Source organism: Sinocyclocheilus rhinocerous, unplaced genomic scaffold, assembly GCF_001515625.1.
Source record: "Sinocyclocheilus rhinocerous isolate Xijiao unplaced genomic scaffold, SAMN03320098_v1.1 scaffold90, whole genome shotgun sequence".
In the NCBI taxonomy this organism is placed as follows: domain Eukaryota; kingdom Metazoa; phylum Chordata; class Actinopteri; order Cypriniformes; family Cyprinidae; genus Sinocyclocheilus; species Sinocyclocheilus rhinocerous.
Window position 1 is genome coordinate 1,021,213 of NW_015657969.1, and position 22,190 is coordinate 1,043,402.

The 22,190-nt window shown below is 35.4% G+C and overlaps 3 protein-coding genes across 4 annotated transcripts in view; all 3 read left to right on the plus strand.

The window, feature by feature from the left end:
* The window catches only part of LOC107721859 (organic solute transporter subunit alpha), an 8,202-nt gene extending 2,324 nt beyond the window's left edge, over positions 1-5,878 (plus strand). Inside the window, exons 2-8 of the mRNA XM_016530031.1 lie at positions 269-420; positions 734-807; positions 2,982-3,140; positions 4,672-4,783; positions 4,875-5,021; positions 5,120-5,225; positions 5,676-5,878. Of these exons, the coding sequence (XP_016385517.1) occupies positions 269-420; positions 734-807; positions 2,982-3,140; positions 4,672-4,783; positions 4,875-5,021; positions 5,120-5,225; positions 5,676-5,830 (905 nt within the window). The 3' untranslated portion in view covers positions 5,831-5,878. The remainder of the gene's footprint in view (positions 1-268; positions 421-733; positions 808-2,981; positions 3,141-4,671; positions 4,784-4,874; positions 5,022-5,119; positions 5,226-5,675) is intronic.
* Positions 5,879-6,652: 774 nt separating this feature from the next.
* Positions 6,653-9,598, plus strand: LOC107721838 (organic solute transporter subunit alpha-like; the record flags this gene model as incomplete). Its single annotated transcript, XM_016530008.1, has 5 exons — positions 6,653-6,822; positions 8,354-8,465; positions 8,557-8,703; positions 8,802-8,907; positions 9,358-9,598. Coding segments are annotated over 5 exons (690 nt in total), but the record flags the coding sequence as incomplete, so codon positions are not given.
* A 1,259-nt stretch (positions 9,599-10,857) lies between these two features.
* Positions 10,858-21,462, plus strand: LOC107721912 (pyruvate dehydrogenase (acetyl-transferring) kinase isozyme 3, mitochondrial-like). 2 transcript variants are annotated; one of them, XM_016530128.1, is made up of 11 exons: positions 10,858-11,188; positions 14,182-14,323; positions 14,405-14,476; positions 15,262-15,446; positions 15,531-15,620; positions 16,098-16,175; positions 16,296-16,372; positions 16,524-16,625; positions 16,712-16,819; positions 20,565-20,678; positions 20,763-21,462. In XM_016530128.1, exons 1-11 carry the CDS (start codon positions 11,086-11,088, stop codon positions 20,904-20,906), a joined length of 1,215 nt encoding a protein of 404 aa, XP_016385614.1. In that variant the 5' UTR covers positions 10,858-11,085; the 3' UTR covers positions 20,907-21,462. The 2 variants fall into 2 exon arrangements, with proteins under 2 accessions (XP_016385614.1, XP_016385613.1); XM_016530127.1 differs by lacking the exon at positions 10,858-11,188 and adding an exon at positions 12,783-13,113.
* Positions 21,463-22,190: the final 728 nt, after the last annotated feature.

Consider the following 22,190-nt stretch of genomic DNA (forward strand, 5'->3'; position numbering starts at 1 on the left):
TATTATATATTATTTAGCTTTAATATTTTAAGCATTTCACTGAACTTAAAACAAAAATGAGAAATGTTGCCTTTGCAACTGATTTAAATACGTTTTTCATCTAATATTTAGATTATATTTTTATTTCAGCTTTATTTCAATTACCAAAAACTATTTTAAATATTTTTAGTTTTATAACAACACTGGCATTAAGATAATGCTAAACAAGTATAGTATGACAATGATGTAGCAATTTGGATCTTCTGACGGTGCTGTTTGTGTTCTTCAGAGCTGGATATCTTTGGCATTGTCCTCTTCTCTGTACTGACTTTAATGGCCACAGTGTCCATGCTGGTTTTCATTGAAGAATGCATCTACATCTATAAGAAAGTACCTCCAAATAAGAAAAGTGTAATCATCTGGGTAACCGGAGCAGCACCGGTGAGTTCTATCAGTCAAACTGAGCATGATATGGACACTTTTGTCCTTTTATCTGTTCTATTATTCATGTTATCACTTATATCCCTCCCTGCTTCTTGTTATTTTACAATCTATTATTTAAAAAAAGTTTTCTTAATAATTCATCACTCCTAATTAGAACTGACATGCCAAATATGAGCTTTATCTGTATCCCACTCAGACGGAAACTAAGGTAATGGTACGGTTAGTCATTTCTAGTGCATCACTGTCTGGATGCGTGATTATGAGTCACAAGTTCATCTTCTTCTGAGGTATTATGTTTTATCTTTTTCAGGTTATTGCTACCATGTCTTGTTTGGGCATGTGGGTTCCAAGGGCCACAATGTTCACTGATATGACATCAGCTACGTGAGTTCTTAACTTTTCCCCAGTGTGGAATGCATGAAAAAAATGAAGTATAATCTAGGTTGTGCCAATAGACTATAGTATCATGTATCGATGATAGTTCTAAAACTAAGTTTAAATATTTAGTTAATAGATTACACTAACATTTGGCTGCTTTTAGCCTTACCCTGGAGTTGGTTCACTCTCCGGCTATGAAACTAATAAATAAATAAACTAGTATATAAATAAATTAGCATGATAATATTGTGTATCTGCGATCTCACAGGCTGACGATAGGACGATAGGACGATATGACGATGGAGCATATTGCCCAACACTAAAACTAGATAAGTAAAGTTTGTGAACAAACTTTGAAGTTGGCTTGAGAAACCCTAGCCTGAAAGTTTGAAGCAGTTTTAAACGTTTTCAAAGTTGGAAAGTTTAGATAGAATAGATAGATGTTGATAGCATGTTGCTAGCATAATTAACATGTTGCAACCATGTTTTAGCATTATTATCATGTTGTTAGCATGTTTCACTAGCATGATTAGCATGTTGCTAGCATGTTTTTAGCATGATTAACATTTGCTAGCATGTTTTTAACCTGATTAGCATATTTAAAGGGGTCCTATTATGCTCTTTTACAAAGTCTTGATTTTGTTTTGGGGGTGTACTAGAACAGGCTTTCATACTAGGTTTCATACCTCTCTCCCCAGTCTGGCATGAAAGGCTCGAATAGTTCCTGTATCAAATGAGTCTCCGACGTAGTGATAACACTCGTTGCCTTCTCTAGTGCAGCTCAACCAGGTCTCGTCCCATTCGTCGGTATTTGAGATATCACAAATCCCGGAAAAATGCGTTGTAGTCCAAACGTGTCGTTCATTGTAGTTTTTGAAAAGTGATTTCTGTTAAATAAAATATCTCCTTTTGAATTGGACTTTGAGCTTTGTAACTTTGCAGATCTTTTTTATGCTCAAACAGCAACATTACAGACTAACTAAAGTTGAAAAAGTGAAAAAGCATAATAGGACCCCTTTAAGCATGTTGCTAGGATGTTGTTAGCATGTTGCTAGGATGTTTCTAGCATGATTAACATGTTGCTAACATGTTTTTAACATGATTAGCATGTTATTAGCATGTCTAACATGATTAGCATGTTGCTAGCATGTTTTAGCGTGATTAACATGTGGTTAGCATGTTGCTAGCCTGTTTTTAGCATGATTAGCTTGTTGCTAGCATGTTTTTAGCGTGATTTAACATATTTAACATGAATGAAAAATCCCGCTAAAAAACAGCTAAAACCAAGTAAAACCAGCTGATTTAGTAAAAAAACCAGCTAAAATCAGCTGATTCAGTAAAAAAAGCTAAAAACCAGTTAAAACCAGCTGATTTAACAAAAAGACAGCTAAAAAGACAGCTAAAACCAGCAGATTTAGTAAAAAAAAAATGATTCAGTAAAAAACAAAAAAACGCTAAGACCAAGCACAACTAATTGATTTAACAAAAAGCTAGCTAAAAACCAGCTAAAACCAGTTGATTCAGCAAAAAAAAAAAAAAAAACGGTTAAAAACAGTATAGCCTGGTTGTCTAGTCTTAACTGGTTTAAGCTTGGTTGATCTTTTAGCAGGTCTCCCAGCTTGACCAGTTAAGACCAGCCTGTCCAGCTAAAAAGTAGCCAAAACCACTTTAGAATCCGCTTGGGAGACCAGCCAAAGCAGTCAATCAGCATCTGCTGGTTTTTTCAGTAGGAAGTTGTTAAGCTTTGCTATTGCAATAGACCGCTTAAATACACCATAAGTCTCATTGTACAAAAGTTTTCAATGAAAATCTTTAGTGGTTTTGATAGTCTGCTTTACGAAAACCGTAAGTCAGATCAGTTAGAAAGATAGAGCAACCCGAGTCAGACCAGTCTGAAGGTCTGACCCGAGTTTAGTGGTTGTAACTTGAAAGCTCTTGGAGGAGATACATTTTAAAATTTAGTCTCAGAAGAAGAAGAAGAAAAAGCTTAAATAGCATTTCAGTAAGTTGGCTTTCTCTATTTCAGTAGTGGTCAAACATTGTTTTCACTCTTCAAAAATTACTTTCTGTCCCAGATATTTTCCAGTGTACAAAACTTTGAATTGCTTGAAAGAATTGTGGATTTGTGGGTGTGTGTGCAACCGTGACACAAATTAACATATTTCTGACTTAATTGGCAGATACTTTGCAATTGTGGTCTTCAAGTTCCTGATTCTCATGATTGAAGAGGTCGGAGGAGACAATGCATTTCTCAGGCACTCAGAGAATAAGTCATTTAAGATCAGCACAGGACCTTGCTGCTGCTGCTGCCCGTGTCTGCCAAACGTCCCCATCACACCGTAAGCAAACCTTAAAGTGTGCTTGTCACGCCATCAGACCCAATCACTGCCACAATGCGAGCCAGTTGGTGGTGGTTGCTATGAAACTCAAATAATCAAAATAGCCCACCCTCTAGTATCTATGACTGGAGACTAGGGCCCACTTGAGGGCCTCAGCAAACATCCAAGGTGGCCTCAATAAGACTTAAAATGATTTAACTTCAGAAAAAACAAGTATTATTAAAAGCTAAAATAACTAAAAATCAAGGTCTTATTTTAATTCACCTCACCACTGAAGAAAAAGAAAACATTGTTAATTAATTTTAAGTGTTATTTCTAGACCTGGAAAAGTAAAGTCAATTAATAACATTTTAAAACTCTAAAAAGTATACATTTAGTACATTTTTCTGCCAAGTTCCATAATATTTTATTAGGTAGAAAGGAATTTTAGCTAATGATTTTAAAAATGTTTTATGTTTTAGAAAAAAATATTGATGTGGACAATAGACCTTAGTCAGGGTAGTGCCATATTTAATTTTGTTTCTAACAGGAATGAGGGATAAAATATGGTGCATTCTGTGGATTGTACTGTTGTTTAACAACACACCAATTGTTCAGCTGATGAAAATTCTTTGAGGAAAAAAACTTTCAATAGACAAAAATCCTCACATCCTCATTTTCCATGTTAAATTTGAACAGTTAGACATACAAATAATATTTAAAAGCAGCTTCACAGTTATAAACAGGAAAACAACTATTAAAGTTCTTCAGTTATGAAACAGATACAATTTCAGCTGTAAAGCAGCTCTAAAAAGGCAATAGTGTGTCCATTCAACTCACTTTAGTTCAAAAATAATGTAAAGTTCATATAATTATGAAACAAGCTTAATTCAGGCATAAGCAGCTCTACAGAAGGCAATGTTGTCATTATTCAGCTCAAGTCAGTTAAATGTTGATTCAGTTCAATAACAGTGTCAGTGTTGCAGAGTTCATCAATTATGACAGTTAACTGTCATTATCCAGTTCAATTTAGTTCACATTTTGTTCGCATCTAATAGTGTCAGTGCAGACCATGTCTTTTAAACCCCGACTGAGTAAGACAAAGGCGACAGAACATCCTAAACAGTAGCCTGTATAGAAATAAATGAATCATTCATATTAACTAAATTGCACCTGCATGTTAAACATTCTAAAACTGACTTCGGAAGTTTGCCATTAATTGCCCATATCTTCGACTGGATGTCGACAGGATGAGTGCACCCCTAGCCATTCAATTCTTCTGCAAACATGAGGTCTTTATCATGCTTAGTGCGCAACCTAAAATGGGCACCTTGGGGCCATTGCACTCTTTGCTATCTGGAAGAAAGGAGCAGTCTTTTGCAGCTCCTGGAATCATTGGCTTTATATCAGTGTTATGTAAGACTTCCATTATCAAACTCAAACAGTTGAATGTGATACCTGTGGGTGGGCTCATGTGACTTGGAATGTCAAATCTGAAAAACAAAACAAAATTTCTTTAATTTTCTTCAAATATTGTGCTTTGCTTTTTCAGACGATCTCTGTTCATTTTGAAACTGGGGTCCTACCAGTTTGCGCTGTTGAAATTGGCCTTAACCATCCTTTCTATAGTCCTCTGGTCGAATGGCAACTTCAATTTAGCTGATGTAAGTATAGACACTGCAGTTATTTTAATACATCATTTTATTTTTAAATTTGAGAAAGACTTGCAGAGTGTCTCTTTCTCTGGTCTTGTAGGTTTCAGCCACTGGAGCAGCCATATGGATAAACTCCTTTATAGGCGTTCTCACCATTATCGCCCTTTGGCCTGTTGCAATCATGTTCATGCATGTGCGAGAGGCATTACGCACCCTTAAAATGGTCCCTAAATATGCCATGTATCAGGTTTGTACTTATTCCTTGCAATTTTTTAGAACATCCTTGGTGTTTAGTATTGCTGGAATGAATGTTTCTAGTGATTCAACAATTATATCTGCCCATAGTTGGTGCTGATTCTCAGCCAGCTGCAAACTGCTGTCATCAACATACTGGCAATGAACGGGACTATTGCCTGCGCACCACCCTACACGTCCCAGGCCCGTGGATACTGTGAGTACCATCATGTGGCAGAATGTAACATAACAATCCTGTTAAATTATCATGGAGCACAGGACTTAAAGGGATAGTTCATTCTAGACATTAAAATTCTGTCATTATTTACTCACCCTCATGTTATTCCAAACCTGTATGAGTTTCTTCTTTCTTCTGTGAAATACAAAAGAGAAGTTTAGCAGAATGAGTTGCTTTCGTCCGAATGAAAGTGGATGAGCAGCTGTCAAGCTCCAAAAAGCAGCATAAAAGTATCATAAAAGTGTACCTTTTTGTGTTCCACTAAAGTGAAGAAAGACAGTCATACAGGTTTTGAAAGACATGATGCAACAGAATTTCATTTTATTGGGCAAAAGTTCCCTTTAACTCTTGCTTAATTTGCCTACACCCACTTAAATATTCTGTCAGACATTAATGATTCCTAAAAACACCCTCAATTTCTTTTTGCAGTGATGAGTCAGCAGCTGTTGATTGTGGAGATGTTCATCATCACGCTAGTGACCCGTGTTTTATATAGACGTCAGTATGACCCCATACCAGATCTGGATGATGTTGAGGAGACAAAGACTGTCCTCACCTCAACAAAAGTTGTATATATTGCCTGAGAAGAACAGACTGTTGCGTGTGATTGAGATTTTGCTATTTTTTTTTAGGCCGGTTTGTAAAAAAAAAAAAAGAAAAAACAGCTGATTCAGTAAAAAACAAAAAAACGCTAAGACCAAGCACAACTAATTGATTTAACAAAAAGCTAGCTAAAAACCAGCTAAAACCAGTTGATTCAGCAAAAAAAAAAAAAAAAACGGTTAAAAACAGTATAGGCTGGTTGTCTAGTCTTAACTGGTTTAAGCTTGGTTGATCTTTTAGCAGGTCTCCCAGCTTGACCAGTTAAGACCAGCCTGTCCAGCTAAAAAGTAGCCAAAACCACTTTAGAATCCGCTTGGGAGACCAGCCAAAGCAGTCAATCAGCATCTGCTGGTTTTTTCAGTAGGAAGTTGTTAAGCTTTGCTATTGCAATAGACCGCTTAAATACACCATAAGTCTCATTGTACAAAAGTTTTCAATGAAAATCTTTAGTGGTTTTGATAGTCTGCTTTACGAAAACCGTAAGTCAGATCAGTTAGAAAGATAGAGCAACCCGAGTCAGACCAGTCTGAAGGTCTGACCCGAGTTTGGTGGTTGTAACTTGAAAGCTCTTGGAGGAGATACATTTTAAAATTTAGTCTCAGAAGAAGAAGAAGAAAAAGCTTAAATAGCATTTCAGTAAGTTGGCTTTCTCTATTTCAGTAGTGGTCAAACATTGTTTTCACTCTTCAAAAATTACTTTCTGTCCCAGATATTTTCCAGTGTACAAAACTTTGAATTGCTTGAAAGAATTGTGGATTTGTGGGTGTGTGTGCAACCGTGACACAAATTAACATATTTCTGACTTAATTGGCAGATACTTTGCAATTGTGGTCTTCAAGTTCCTGATTCTCATGATTGAAGAGGTCGGAGGAGACAATGCATTTCTCAGGCACTCAGAGAATAAGTCATTTAAGATCAGCACAGGACCTTGCTGCTGCTGCTGCCCGTGTCTGCCAAACGTCCCCATCACACCGTAAGCAAACCTTAAAGTGTGCTTGTCACGCCATCAGACCCAATCACTGCCACAATGCGAGCCAGTTGGTGGTGGTTGCTATGAAACTCAAATAATCAAAATAGCCCACCCTCTAGTATCTATGACTGGAGACTAGGGCCCACTTGAGGGCCTCAGCAAACATCCAAGGTGGCCTCAATAAGACTTAAAATGATTTAACTTCAGAAAAAACAAGTATTATTAAAAGCTAAAATAACTAAAAATCAAGGTCTTATTTTAATTCACCTCACCACTGAAGAAAAAGAAAACATTGTTAATTAATTTTAAGTGTTATTTCTAGACCTGGAAAAGTAAAGTCAATTAATAAAATTTTAAAACTCTAAAAAGTATACATTTAGTACATTTTTCTGCCAAGTTCCATAATATTTTATTAGGTAGAAAGGAATTTTAGCTAATGATTTTAAAAATGTTTTATGTTTTAGAAAAAAATATTGATGTGGACAATAGACCTTAGTCAGGGTAGTGCCATATTTAATTTTGTTTCTAACAGGAATGAGGGATAAAATATGGTGCATTCTGTGGATTGTACTGTTGTTTAACAACACACCAATTGTTCAGCTGATGAAAATTCTTTGAGGAAAAAAACTTTCAATAGACAAAAATCCTCACATCCTCATTTTCCATGTTAAATTTGAACAGTTAGACATACAAATAATATTTAAAAGCAGCTTCACAGTTATAAACAGGAAAACAACTATTAAAGTTCTTCAGTTATGAAACAGATACAATTTCAGCTGTAAAGCAGCTCTAAAAAGGCAATAGTGTGTCCATTCAACTCACTTTAGTTCAAAAATAATGTAAAGTTCATATAATTATGAAACAAGCTTAATTCAGGCATAAGCAGCTCTACAGAAGGCAATGTTGTCATTATTCAGCTCAAGTCAGTTAAATGTTGATTCAGTTCAATAACAGTGTCAGTGTTGCAGAGTTCATCAATTATGACAGTTAACTGTCATTATCCAGTTCAATTTAGTTCACATTTTGTTCGCATCTAATAGTGTCAGTGCAGACCATGTCTTTTAAACCCCGACTGAGTAAGACAAAGGCGACAGAACATCCTAAACAGTAGCCTGTATAGAAATAAATGAATCATTCATATTAACTAAATTGCACCTGCATGTTAAACATTCTAAAACTGACTTCGGAAGTTTGCCATTAATTGCCCATATCTTCGACTGGATGTCGACAGGATGAGTGCACCCCTAGCCATTCAATTCTTCTGCAAACATGAGGTCTTTATCATGCTTAGTGCGCAACCTAAAATGGGCACCTTGGGGCCATTGCACTCTTTGCTATCTGGAAGAAAGGAGCAGTCTTTTGCAGCTCCTGGAATCATTGGCTTTATATCAGTGTTATGTAAGACTTCCATTATCAAACTCAAACAGTTGAATGTGATACCTGTGGGTGGGCTCATGTGACTTGGAATGTCAAATCTGAAAAACAAAACAAAATTTCTTTAATTTTCTTCAAATATTGTGCTTTGCTTTTTCAGACGATCTCTGTTCATTTTGAAACTGGGGTCCTACCAGTTTGCGCTGTTGAAATTGGCCTTAACCATCCTTTCTATAGTCCTCTGGTCGAATGGCAACTTCAATTTAGCTGATGTAAGTATAGACACTGCAGTTATTTTAATACATCATTTTATTTTTAAATTTGAGAAAGACTTGCAGAGTGTCTCTTTCTCTGGTCTTGTAGGTTTCAGCCACTGGAGCAGCCATATGGATAAACTCCTTTATAGGCGTTCTCACCATTATCGCCCTTTGGCCTGTTGCAATCATGTTCATGCATGTGCGAGAGGCATTACGCACCCTTAAAATGGTCCCTAAATATGCCATGTATCAGGTTTGTACTTATTCCTTGCAATTTTTTAGAACATCCTTGGTGTTTAGTATTGCTGGAATGAATGTTTCTAGTGATTCAACAATTATATCTGCCCATAGTTGGTGCTGATTCTCAGCCAGCTGCAAACTGCTGTCATCAACATACTGGCAATGAACGGGACTATTGCCTGCGCACCACCCTACACGTCCCAGGCCCGTGGATACTGTGAGTACCATCATGTGGCAGAATGTAACATAACAATCCTGTTAAATTATCATGGAGCACAGGACTTAAAGGGATAGTTCATTCTAGACATTAAAATTCTGTCATTATTTACTCACCCTCATGTTATTCCAAACCTGTATGAGTTTCTTCTTTCTTCTGTGAAATACAAAAGAGAAGTTTAGCAGAATGAGTTGCTTTCGTCCGAATGAAAGTGGATGAGCAGCTGTCAAGCTCCAAAAAGCAGCATAAAAGTATCATAAAAGTGTACCTTTTTGTGTTCCACTAAAGTGAAGAAAGACAGTCATACAGGTTTTGAAAGACATGATGCAACAGAATTTCATTTTATTGGGCAAAAGTTCCCTTTAACTCTTGCTTAATTTGCCTACACCCACTTAAATATTCTGTCAGACATTAATGATTCCTAAAAACACCCTCAATTTCTTTTTGCAGTGATGAGTCAGCAGCTGTTGATTGTGGAGATGTTCATCATCACGCTAGTGACCCGTGTTTTATATAGACGTCAGTATGACCCCATACCAGATCTGGATGATGTTGAGGAGACAAAGACTGTCCTCACCTCAACAAAAGTTGTATATATTGCCTGAGAAGAACAGACTGTTGCGTGTGATTGAGATTTTGCTATTTTTTTTTAGGCCGGTTTGTAAAAAAAAAAAAAGTAATTTGTGAACAATGATGGTCATTGCAACGTTGCATTTTCTATATGTATGTACATTTACATTTACATTTAGTCATTTAGCAGACGCTTTTATCCAAAGCGACTTACAAATGAGGACAAATGATGATGTAAAAATGTACATGCTAGTATCTAATATTTTGCCAGTTATTGGGCCGCAGAATTTGACTGTAGAGTCAACCATGGCTTTGAGGGCCCTGATATTGATGTTTACACTTTTTATTGGGTCCGTCAATCTGAGGAATCAGGACTACAAAGCATTAGTAGATCTTGTGAGTCATGGTGCACATTGCTGATGAAGTGAGATAAAGTCATTTCTATGGCTTGATGGTCGGCTGCATGAAAGATTTTTGGAACTGTATAAAGGTCAGGATTCATTTATGTTGCTAAATTGTATGTTGATATATTACCCTTTGTACTGTAAAATGTCATTTCCTACTGTTGAATACAGATTTTTCCAGTAATCATGTCATTTGTTTGATGTTGTTACTGTTAAAACTAAAACTATTAGAATAGGTCATTGAAATAAAGGTGAAGTCAAGTAAAATATAAATATTGGATGCAAAAAATTAAAGATAAAATATAGGAGTACTAAAATTGATAAAAGTAAACCGATAAAGTTTATTAAAAAGTGATTTTAAAAATAATGCTAGGTCTCAATAATAAAAATGACAAAAGCACATCAAATTTAACTAAACTTAAAATGAAGCTGAAAATATAATAATAAAAGCTAACTCAAATATTAATTACAGCTATAATAATATATAAATGATACTAAAATAACACTGTTATCTGCACACAACTGAGAAGCAATAATAAACTTTTTTTTATGCTCAACTTTTCAGTTGTTCAGACTGGGAGACCTGCTAAACCATTCTAAATCAGCTAAGACCACCAGACCACCTTAGGCTGGTTTAATTATTATTATTTTTATTTTTTTTGCTTTTGTTTTTTACAGCAAGGTAATGTTTCTGTTTCCATAAATGGACGTTTTTACGGACAAACAACCGTGTAATGTGGGTCTGAGAATTAATAATAAAATCAAAATTGCTGGTTTTACAGGATGATATACACAAAACGTCATTAAAAACAAAACCAAACAAACTCATAACCGCTGTTCTGCAACCTAACATTCCACAGAGGCGTTTTATTCAGGTGAATGAATGGACCAATTATAAAGCACTGTCTTTTTTTCCGTGTTCTTCTCAGCCAATCACAGCACTCGCTGTTTAAATCAAGGTCGGTTGTGTGTTCGCTCTTGTGTACGTGCTGTGTGTTTAGCGCAACAGTGGCCGTGCGGGAAAACACGGTACACTCGTATAACGCAGTGTTCTGTTATATAAATAATATGAAACGGAGGTGAGTTTTCGGATACGGATGTTGCGGTCAGCTCTACTCTTTGGACGATACCTGCCATGTTCCCAATATAAAGATATCTTTTTCCTAAACAGCCTGGCATCAGTCGGTTCACATTTCCCCCCACAATGAGACTGTACGTATTTCTTCTGAAGGACCATTTACCAAAAATTGAATATTATTCAAGGTTTTCACCGTCGCCCCTGTCAATAAAACAGTTTCTGGAATTCGGTAAGTGCGAGCGCATCCATCACGTGAAAACTGACCGTCACTGACAGCGGCAGGTTACTTGTGATGTAGCATGATTACGTTGATTGCTTCATAAAATAAGTATGTTTTATAACGCATCATCGTTTTTAGTGTTTTTGTTCAAATCCGTTTACTGTAAATGCGACAAATCTGGTAAACAAGAACTTTGTGGATGATGTTGAGGAGACAAAGACTGTCCTCACCTCAACAAAAGTTGTATATATTGCCTGAGAAGAACAGACTGTTGCGTGTGATTGAGATTTTGCTATTTTTTTTTAGGCCGGTTTGTAAAAAAAAAAAAAGTAATTTGTGAACAATGATGGTCATTGCAACGTTGCATTTTCTATATGTATGTACATTTACATTTACATTTAGTCATTTAGCAGACGCTTTTATCCAAAGCGACTTACAAATGAGGACAAATGATGATGTAAAAATGTACATGCTAGTATCTAATATTTTGCCAGTTATTGGGCCGCAGAATTTGACTGTAGAGTCAACCATGGCTTTGAGGGCCCTGATATTGATGTTTACACTTTTTATTGGGTCCGTCAATCTGAGGAATCAGGACTACAAAGCATTAGTAGATCTTGTGAGTCATGGTGCACATTGCTGATGAAGTGAGATAAAGTCATTTCTATGGCTTGATGGTCGGCTGCATGAAAGATTTTTGGAACTGTATAAAGGTCAGGATTCATTTATGTTGCTAAATTGTATGTTGATATATTACCCTTTGTACTGTAAAATGTCATTTCCTACTGTTGAATACAGATTTTTCCAGTAATCATGTCATTTGTTTGATGTTGTTACTGTTAAAACTAAAACTATTAGAATAGGTCATTGAAATAAAGGTGAAGTCAAGTAAAATATAAATATTGGATGCAAAAAATTAAAGATAAAATATAGGAGTACTAAAATTGATAAAAGTAAACCGATAAAGTTTATTAAAAAGTGATTTTAAAAATAATGCTAGGTCTCAATAATAAAAATGACAAAAGCACATCAAATTTAACTAAACTTAAAATGAAGCTGAAAATATAATAATAAAAGCTAACTCAAATATTAATTACAGCTATAATAATATATAAATGATACTAAAATAACACTGTTATCTGCACACAACTGAGAAGCAATAATAAACTTTTTTTTATGCTCAACTTTTCAGTTGTTCAGACTGGGAGACCTGCTAAACCATTCTAAATCAGCTAAGACCACCAGACCACCTTAGGCTGGTTTAATTATTATTATTTTTATTTTTTTTGCTTTTGTTTTTTACAGCAAGGTAATGTTTCTGTTTCCATAAATGGACGTTTTTACGGACAAACAACCGTGTAATGTGGGTCTGAGAATTAATAATAAAATCAAAATTGCTGGTTTTACAGGATGATATACACAAAACGTCATTAAAAACAAAACCAAACAAACTCATAACCGCTGTTCTGCAACCTAACATTCCACAGAGGCGTTTTATTCAGGTGAATGAATGGACCAATTATAAAGCACTGTCTTTTTTTCCGTGTTCTTCTCAGCCAATCACAGCACTCGCTGTTTAAATCAAGGTCGGTTGTGTGTTCGCTCTTGTGTACGTGCTGTGTGTTTAGCGCAACAGTGGCCGTGCGGGAAAACACGGTACACTCGTATAACGCAGTGTTCTGTTATATAAATAATATGAAACGGAGGTGAGTTTTCGGATACGGATGTTGCGGTCAGCTCTACTCTTTGGACGATACCTGCCATGTTCCCAATATAAAGATATCTTTTTCCTAAACAGCCTGGCATCAGTCGGTTCACATTTCCCCCCACAATGAGACTGTACGTATTTCTTCTGAAGGACCATTTACCAAAAATTGAATATTATTCAAGGTTTTCACCGTCGCCCCTGTCAATAAAACAGTTTCTGGAATTCGGTAAGTGCGAGCGCATCCATCACGTGAAAACTGACCGTCACTGACAGCGGCAGGTTACTTGTGATGTAGCATGATTACGTTGATTGCTTCATAAAATAAGTATGTTTTATAACGCATCATCGTTTTTAGTGTTTTTGTTCAAATCCGTTTACTGTAAATGCGACAAATCTGGTAAACAAGAACTTTGTGCATTTGGGAAAGAAAACATTCACAGGACGTCTCTATTTTGTATTATTGAGGAAGTTGGTTCTGTTTTTATGACAGTAGGAGATATGACACTTAATAATTTTCAAAGTTAACATTTAAAGATGTTTAAACTCAGAGACTGTTTAAACAGAAGAGTCACACATTAGAATCATTGATGCCATATATGTCTAAAAATATATGTATGTCCTTCAGGTATTTATCATCATTTATCTTGTTAATTGTTTGCATATATTATTTGAGTTGTCTATTTGCGGTCGTTTGCATATGAACCATCTCATATTAATAATATTATTATAATATAACTGTCCGTTAATCAAACTGGATTCCTTCTAAGTAATTTAAAAAGAGGGAGAGGCTCTTTATAATATAATGTGAAGTGTGTGATATGACCGCTATGTAGACTACACCTAGGTGACGTTAGTCACAATAAATTTGAAGGTTTTTAATTGGATAGTTCACCCAAAAACGAAAACCCTGTCATTAAATCATATATCATCCTAAAGCGTATGACTGTGGAAAAATAAAAGGTTTGTGAATTTTCATTTTTGGGTGAACAGTCCACCGAACAATAGGAGTAATGGCACAAAAGGGACTGTCATAATGACACTTATCAGAATACTTTTCAGAATACACAATAGTTTCAAAGCAGTTTTACATAAAGTCATGATGTTAATATTTATAATATCTTATTATCTTCAAGGCTTATAGTTTAGCCTGATTAATGAGTTGTGCAGTACTTTGCATGTGTCTCGGGCTTCAGGTATGGACAATAAAGCATTTTTTTGCACTTTCCCATCTGTAAACACTGACAGCCCCTCCTGCTTTCTCAGTTGTTTATGTTTCTGGTTGCTGGATTTGTAGGTAGGGATAATGCATGTGAGAAGACGTCTTACATGTTTCTGCGGAAGGAGCTGCCAGTGCGTCTGGCTAACACTATGAGAGAGGTCAATCTGCTGCCTGACAGGCTCCTCAGTCAACCTTCAGTCAAACTGGTGCAGAAATGGTAAGTATAACTGAGTTTGAAATGGAGGATGTCAGATACACATGCTTCATGAAGCCTGAGCCCTGCCAAATCTCTCCACAGGTACATGCAAAGTTTTTTCGAACTTCTGGAGTTTGAGAACAGGAAGCCAGAAGACCCACATGCCCTGAATGAGTGAGTAGGACTCTTTTTATTTTTTGCTTTTTGTGAGCCAGATAAACGCTCTTGTTCTGCAGGCAGTTGCACGGCATGCTATTATATTTTCACACAAAGTGAAATCAGGCCAGAGTTGAGAACAGCGGAATCAGATAGTGACTGAAAGCTGCCCTGACAATGGAAAAGAACAAATATGCATGCTGGGTCAGCGAAAACAAAGGAAGAATCCTACTCACATGACATTTGTACATACAATGGCGTTTATTATTTATACAAAAATACTATAAATGACCTGAATGACAAAAAAAATGGAGCAAGATTTGGGTGTACTTACAGTTTGCTCTAGCTAAACAATATAATGACTAGGTCAGTGTTAGATATGTTTATTAGCCAGTATTTGGGTATTTTATTGTTCATTCTAATTTCCTCTATTTTTACATTTAGATTAACTTTGTCATCATCTAATGCTCACTCATAATTTAATAACACTGTTAAAGGGGTCATATGATGCTGCTAAAAAGAACATTATTTTTTGCAAATCTCAATAAATGTCCATTTTTCATATAGGCTACTGTAAATTCTAATGTTGTGATTCTAAATTCACTTTTAGCATTAAAAAATTTAATAATATAGAATTTTATTATTGACCATAATATGAAGATAATTATCAGCTTATCAATCTCAGATAGAATTTCAATATTGTAATATTTATTTAAAAACCTGTTGTTTATATTTATCTCCTTAAGATCTACAAAATTTGTTTAATTAACTTTTTTTTATTTTATCTTTCAACGTTTTTCTAGCTTTCTGGAGACTCTTATTGAGATCAGGAATAGACACAATAATGTGGTCCCAACTATGGCCCAGGGTGTGATCGAATATAAAGAGAAGTTTGGTTTCGATCCGTTTGTCAGCTCCAACATCCAGTACTTTTTGGACCGCTTCTACACCAACCGAATCTCCTTTCGCATGCTCATCAACCAGCACAGTACGCCACGCTAAAAAAACACCACTTACTGGTTCATAGCTTTTCATTGAGTTTTAAACTAATTGCCTTTCCTCTTTATTACAGCTCTCCTTTTTGGCAATGACATCAACCCAGCCCATCCAAAACACATTGGCAGTATTGATCCCAACTGCAGTGTTGCTGAGGTGGTGACTGGTAAGTTCAGAGTTTTTATTTTTTGTTCTGTCACATACACTACCATAGAAAAGTTTGGGGTCTGTAAGATTTTTTTATTTATTTTATTTTTATTTATTTATTTATTTAAGAAAAATGTAAAAAAAGATATCCAAAGTGACAGGAAAGACATTTATAATGTTTAAAAAGATTTATATTTTAAATAAATGCTCCTGTTTTGAACTTGTATATTTATCAAAGAATATTGAAAGTAATGATGCTGAAAATTCAGTTTTGCCATCACAGGAATAAATTACATTTTAAAATATATTCATATAGAAACCAGTTATTTTAAATTGTAATAAGATTTCATAATATTAAATAAATGCAGCCTTTGTGAGCATAAGAGACTTCTTTCAAAAAAGTCCTACAACCCCAAACTTTTGAATGGCAGTGTAGGAAAACCATCCTTATCTTTTGTGTGGATTTTATGCTCCACTGATTCATTGTTGTTTTCAGATGCATATGAGACCGCCAAGATGGTGTGTGAGCAATATTATTCAGCTGCCCCTGAACTCAAGATAGAGGAATTCAATGGTACTTATGTCCTTATTCTCTCACAAAACTCAGTATATAATGTTTGAGTTAATTTATGTCTAATTCATGTAAAACTTCTCGAGCTCCAAAATAGTATAAATATGCTATTTTTTTATGTAGCAAAGGCTTCACAAAAACCCATCCAGGCTGTGTACGTTCCCTCACACCTGTTCCACATGCTGTTTGAACTTTTTAAGGTATGTTTCTAAAACTTGCAGATACATATTGAATTTGATATATCAAAGTACCGGCATGTGTTATGCAATTCAATATTTAGCAGCCCTTATCTTTTGTGTTTTTCCCAAGGCCCTGACGTACTGCTGTAACAGCTTGTGTTTGTGTTTTCAGAACGCAATGCGGGCCACTAATGAGCTCCACGAGTGTAGTAAGGAGGGTCTTCCTCTTATAAAAGCAAAAGTGACCCTGGGGAAGGAAGATCTCTCTGTGAAGGTCAGTTTATTTGAAAATCGGTTTTCTTTGCAAACATGTACACATGGCATGCCTTGATCCCAATCTTCCTGTGTTTTTCATCATAGATCAGTGACAGGGGAGGGGGTGTGGCTTTACGGAAGATTGACAGGCTGTTCAACTACACCTACTCGACTGCACCAACACCCAGTCTGGACTCGAAACGAGTGCCACTGGTAAAGAAGTGTGGCTACAATAATCTTAAACTTAATCCTGTCATCACTTAGTCACCCTCATGTGGCTACAAATATATTTATAATTTAAGGTATTTAAATTTTTTAAAATGTGTTTCAACTCAACATTAATATTTGTGAGTTCTGATTTTAATTGGGGAAAACAATTCTGTCCAGACAAGATGATTTTCATTACTGTATGACAGTAATGAGAACTTGAGGGGGAAAAATGTGCTTAATTCTCATGAAAATGTCATAATGCAAACAAGTTTAGTGGTCCTAAAAACAATTTTCTTAATGCAAAATCGTTCTTATTTTTCTTTTAATGTTTTGGGTGAAATGTGAGTGGATGTTTGCTTGTTAGATGGACCCAAATGTTTTTTTTTTTGGGAGCAGAGGAGTATGCTGATAAAGTGATATTTCCAAGCCTGGTGGAATGCACTTTTAAACAAATCAGTGTAGTTTCAAATATTTATTTATTTATTTGACCCCCATTTATTTTGTGTTTTCTCCCAAGTTGTGCATTTGTGTTGGGCTGTGCTGATTCTGAGCTGGGCCTCGGTGTGAGTAGCTGTAGTACATTACCTACATTCATTTATAGGTCAGTAGAACTTCCTGCTAATGTAAATGAAGAGAGACAATGGTAAACTTTGAAGAAGAATGCACCACTATAGCCTATTATAGCATTAGTGCTATAGTCAATCATTATTCTTTTTTCATCTTAAAAAAAGCAGATACTGCTTTTATGACATTATAGCCCCTGCATGGTAACGTTTAATAGAGTTGATAGAAAGATATTTGCTTGCAGACTTTGTTGGAGCAGAAAGTTTAGATGTTTAGATTTCAGCAATTCAATTTCATTGAGAGAAAATGCATAGTTAGATATAAACTTCATGAATTGGCTGACTTTTGAATCGGTTTTAGCTTAAAATTTATTTTTATTACACCACTAGTTCTCAGACATTCCTTTTGGTGGAATAAATGTTTTCCAGAGGACCTAACACAGATACGGTTTGGGACTCTTTGAGCACAGTGATTCTATGAAGGGGTCTATGAAGATGAAATACAGGACAGCTCGTGTGGTTTACAGGAACCAGTGCTCAACTACAAGCTTAACTCTGCCCAGAATAGTTCGTTTGTCTGTTACACTGTGTCCTATCTCAAAAATATACCGTCATTTATTCCTCAATGATTCTTTTGTACGCACAAGTATATTTAGGTGAACCTGAATGATATTTCTATAGTCAGGTGAGTTTTGCCTATTATTTGAATTTTTGCTTTTTGAAACTCCATAAGATAAGACATTTATTTAGTAATTTGTTTTTACTGCAACACTCCAGGGTGAATCTCATGAAACCTGTCAAGAACATGCCTAAATCATATTTCATCCTGAAATATAAAGAAAAAAATATTATTCTGCATGAGAAAAATTAAACCTGTTTTTAGAATGAGATTTTACAGTATTAAAAATTGAGAAATAAAATGAATTTAATTCTCATTATGTCTGTACAAAAAATCTTAACGGTGCAACAATAGATCTCATTATTCTTTATGTAAAATATAATTTAAATTTTTTTGATTTTGAGACGATAAAATATGATCTTGTACATTTTCATTTTCATGTTAATGAGATTCATCCATCTGGACTCTGCTGGCATGCTGTTGTTTAATTCAGACCGATTGTATATTTATCAGCTGCTGTTCTGATACTGTTCCATGTGTCAGAATCTCTCCATAGAAAACATTCAAAACCATCTACATCCGTCTTAATGCTGGTTTGTGCTGTGTTTGGGGGGTCACTTTTGATGACACCTTACAGTTTTTCATGTTATTGAAGTGTAGATTTCAGTATTTATTTTTAAATATTTGTTATATGGTTTATTAGTTTTTATGTTCAAATAAGTCAATGAAGAATGCACTTTGATGCCTTTAACTCCAAGCGTTCAGAAGAGCAGACTGAAGTATGCAAGCATTTTCCTGTGAAAACAAGCCTTCACGGCCTTTTCTGTCATTGTCAAGTTCAAATAGTCATTGATTTTGCCTGCATACGCTCGTTTTTGCATGCATACGGAGCGTTAACACATTAGGAAAATCTGTTTACCTAATATTTTAGTGATGTCATGCAACCATCTTGTCTCTGCAAAATGGGCATTTTTGTGAGACTATTAGTATTTTGGACTTTTTTTCTTTTTGTTATGACAAGTTCAACAGTACTGCTTACAGATAATTGCTGTTCCAAACATACAAAATGTGTTAGATGATTTTTTTGTGTAATGCTGACGCTGACACTGACACATAAATCATTATAATGACGATATTGATATATTGACATTCCATCTGAAGTACCTAACAATAAAAAAATCTTCCAGTACTACCATCATTATGTGTTCATGAATTTGTAATGAATCTTGGAGCTGACAATTGTTCTGTTTCTCAGTTTATTATTTACATTTTAAGCCAATGTAAAAGAGAACAATATACAAACAAAAAGAATGTTTACAGAGCGCAGATTATGTAAATTAAAGTGGCTCTGGCATACATATAATGATATACCTAGACAAGACAGAAGGGCATTCTCCATGATGTAGGGCTGGTAGATCGAGCAGCACAGATTTTAAGGAATGGTTCACTCCAAAATGAAACATTGCTGAACCTTTACTCACCCGCAGACCATCCAAGATGTAGATGAGTTTGTTTTTCATTGCAACAGGTTTGGAAAAATGTAGCATTAATTTGCTCACCAATGGATCCTCTGCAGTGAATGGGTGCCGTCAGAATGAGAGTACAAACAACTGAAACGAGTGCCACTGGTAAAGAAGTGTGGCTACAATAATCTTAAACTTAATCCTGTCATCACTTAGTCACCCTCATGTGGCTACAAACTGCCAGTATGACAAAAAAACATGTATTTAAAATCACTTTCCAGTCTTATACTAAAATATTTTAGTGAAACTCAAAATTTCATGAAACTTGTCAAGAATGTTATTGTTATTTTTGTTCCCAAAATAAAAATATGAAATTGTATTTTGCATAAAGAAAATGAAGCTTTGTAGTGCAATTAGTAGTATTTTGAAGAGGCATTAATTTAGTAATGTAATGTTTCTATAAAGTAATTTATTATATTGCATTGCATTATTGCATTATACATAATGCATATATGTGGCGATTATATAATGTGACACTTCATTATTGACATCAAACCTGGCATTTTTCATCAATTAATCGATGAAATTTCGGTCTGTTCCTTATCCAAAGCCATCATATTATTTCAAAACCAGTGTTGCTATTGGTAACTAAAACTAAAAATGCTATTAAAATCATCTCATTAATTAAAATAAAAATAAAATATATAAATATTAGATGAAAAGCTTAAACTTAAAATGAAGAAAGGTAGCCGTGACAACTAAATGAAATAAAATAAGTTGAAGTAATAAAAATGACTAAACCTAAAACTGAAATAAATATAAATTAAAGTTAAAAAAAGCACATAACAAAATTACTAAAACTTTAACTAAAAATAACACTGTTCAGCACAGCACTGTAAAGTCATATGTACCCATTTATGGTACTTTCAATTTATTAATTTTTTTTCCCCCTATTTTTTGAACTTCTCTTTTTGTATTCATTGAAAGAATTAAAATGGAATGACATTAAAGTGAGTAAAGGAAAGAACCAACCAAATTTAACCTTGGACAACAGCTCTAAATCTAGCATCGTCCTCTGTAACCTGCTCTCCATGTGTCTATAGGCTGGATTTGGACATGGTTTGCCGATCTCCAGACTGTACGCCCGCTACTTTCAAGGGGACCTGAAACTGTACTCGATGGAAGGTGTAGGGACCGATGCCGTCATCTACTTGAAGGTAAAAACAGCTCTCAATTTGCACTTTACATAATTATTCCACTAGGTTTTGAATGACATCCACCCCGTCATCTTCTCTGACCAGGCTCTCTCCAGTGAATCATTTGAGCGTCTGCCCGTCTTTAACAAATCTGCTTGGCGACACTATCAAGAAGGCCCAGGAGCGGATGACTGGAGCAACCCGAGCAAAGAGCCCAGAGATGCTTCAAAATACAAGGCCAAAAGATAATCGCACTCGTCCCATCCATGTTCCACTGCAACCGTTACAGACATAGCGTCTTTAGTCTAGCTTCAGTTGCCATGGCAACATCACATCGATGCTGAGTGTTCTATACTTGTTAGCATTTCCAGAGCAGAAGAGCTGATGATGTAAGTGTCATTAAGTCTCTGCTCTTTCCACCTTTGTGCAGCTACGGATGTAAGATACAGAACCTCCTTTTAGTGTCTTCCAGGGCAGTTCGAGGAAAAAGTGAACGTTTGTGGCCGGGGTGTCAAGATACTTTGGTTCTTTTTTTAATTGTGCCACACAGTAGCCTCCCTGTTTCATTTTCTAAAACAGCCAGAGAAGGATGCCTGGAGTTTGAGATGGTCAAAACAAAGAGCACTTCTTTTTACTGTCATTTACAAATTCACAGGCACTAGAGAGAGGGTTTGTCCCCAGTTTCTGTGTTTTCTTGGCAGTGGACTAATGGAGAAATTATTTGAAAATGCTCTGAAGAAATGAAGATAATTTGGTTAAACTCAAAACTTCATGAAAACTGTCAAGTACATGTCAAACTTATTTTTCAACCTAAAATCTAAAGATTAATATGAAATTATATTTTGCATAAAGAAAATGAAACTTTTTAGTACAATTAGTCATTTTTGCATTGACATTAATAATACATATTTTAAGTTATTATATAGCATTACACACACACACACATATATCAACTGATAAAAACATCATGATAATCCACACAAGTCCAGTCAATCAGTCAATGTCTTGTGAAGCAAAAAGCTATGTGTTTGTCTCATCTGAATCAGGAGAGAAATATGCACAGATCAAGTACTGTTAAGCAAAAACAGTCCAAAACTTTAGGTAGAATTATAATGGACTATAGACTGGTAGTTTGGACCGAATTAATGGTTTAAAGTTAAAATGCCTTCATAATGAATTTGTTTCTTACAAACACTCAGCTTTTCACTTCTCACAATGTTAATCGATGAACTGGAGTCGTGTGGGTTACTTGTGGATTATTGTGATCTCATTTTGACGGCACCCATTCACTGCAAAGGATCTATTGGTGAGGAAGTGATGTAATGCTACATTTCTTGAAATCTGAAGAAACAAACTCACCTGCATACTGAATGGCCTGAGGGGGAGTACATTTTCAGCAAATTTTCATTTCTGGGTGATTTTGAGGTTAAGGCTGCAGTAACACACAGGTTAATGACTATTAATTAGAACTAAACACATTCATGCACAGACAGCTCGGTGAATGTTAGCGGCCTCCTCATGTGTGTGCTGACA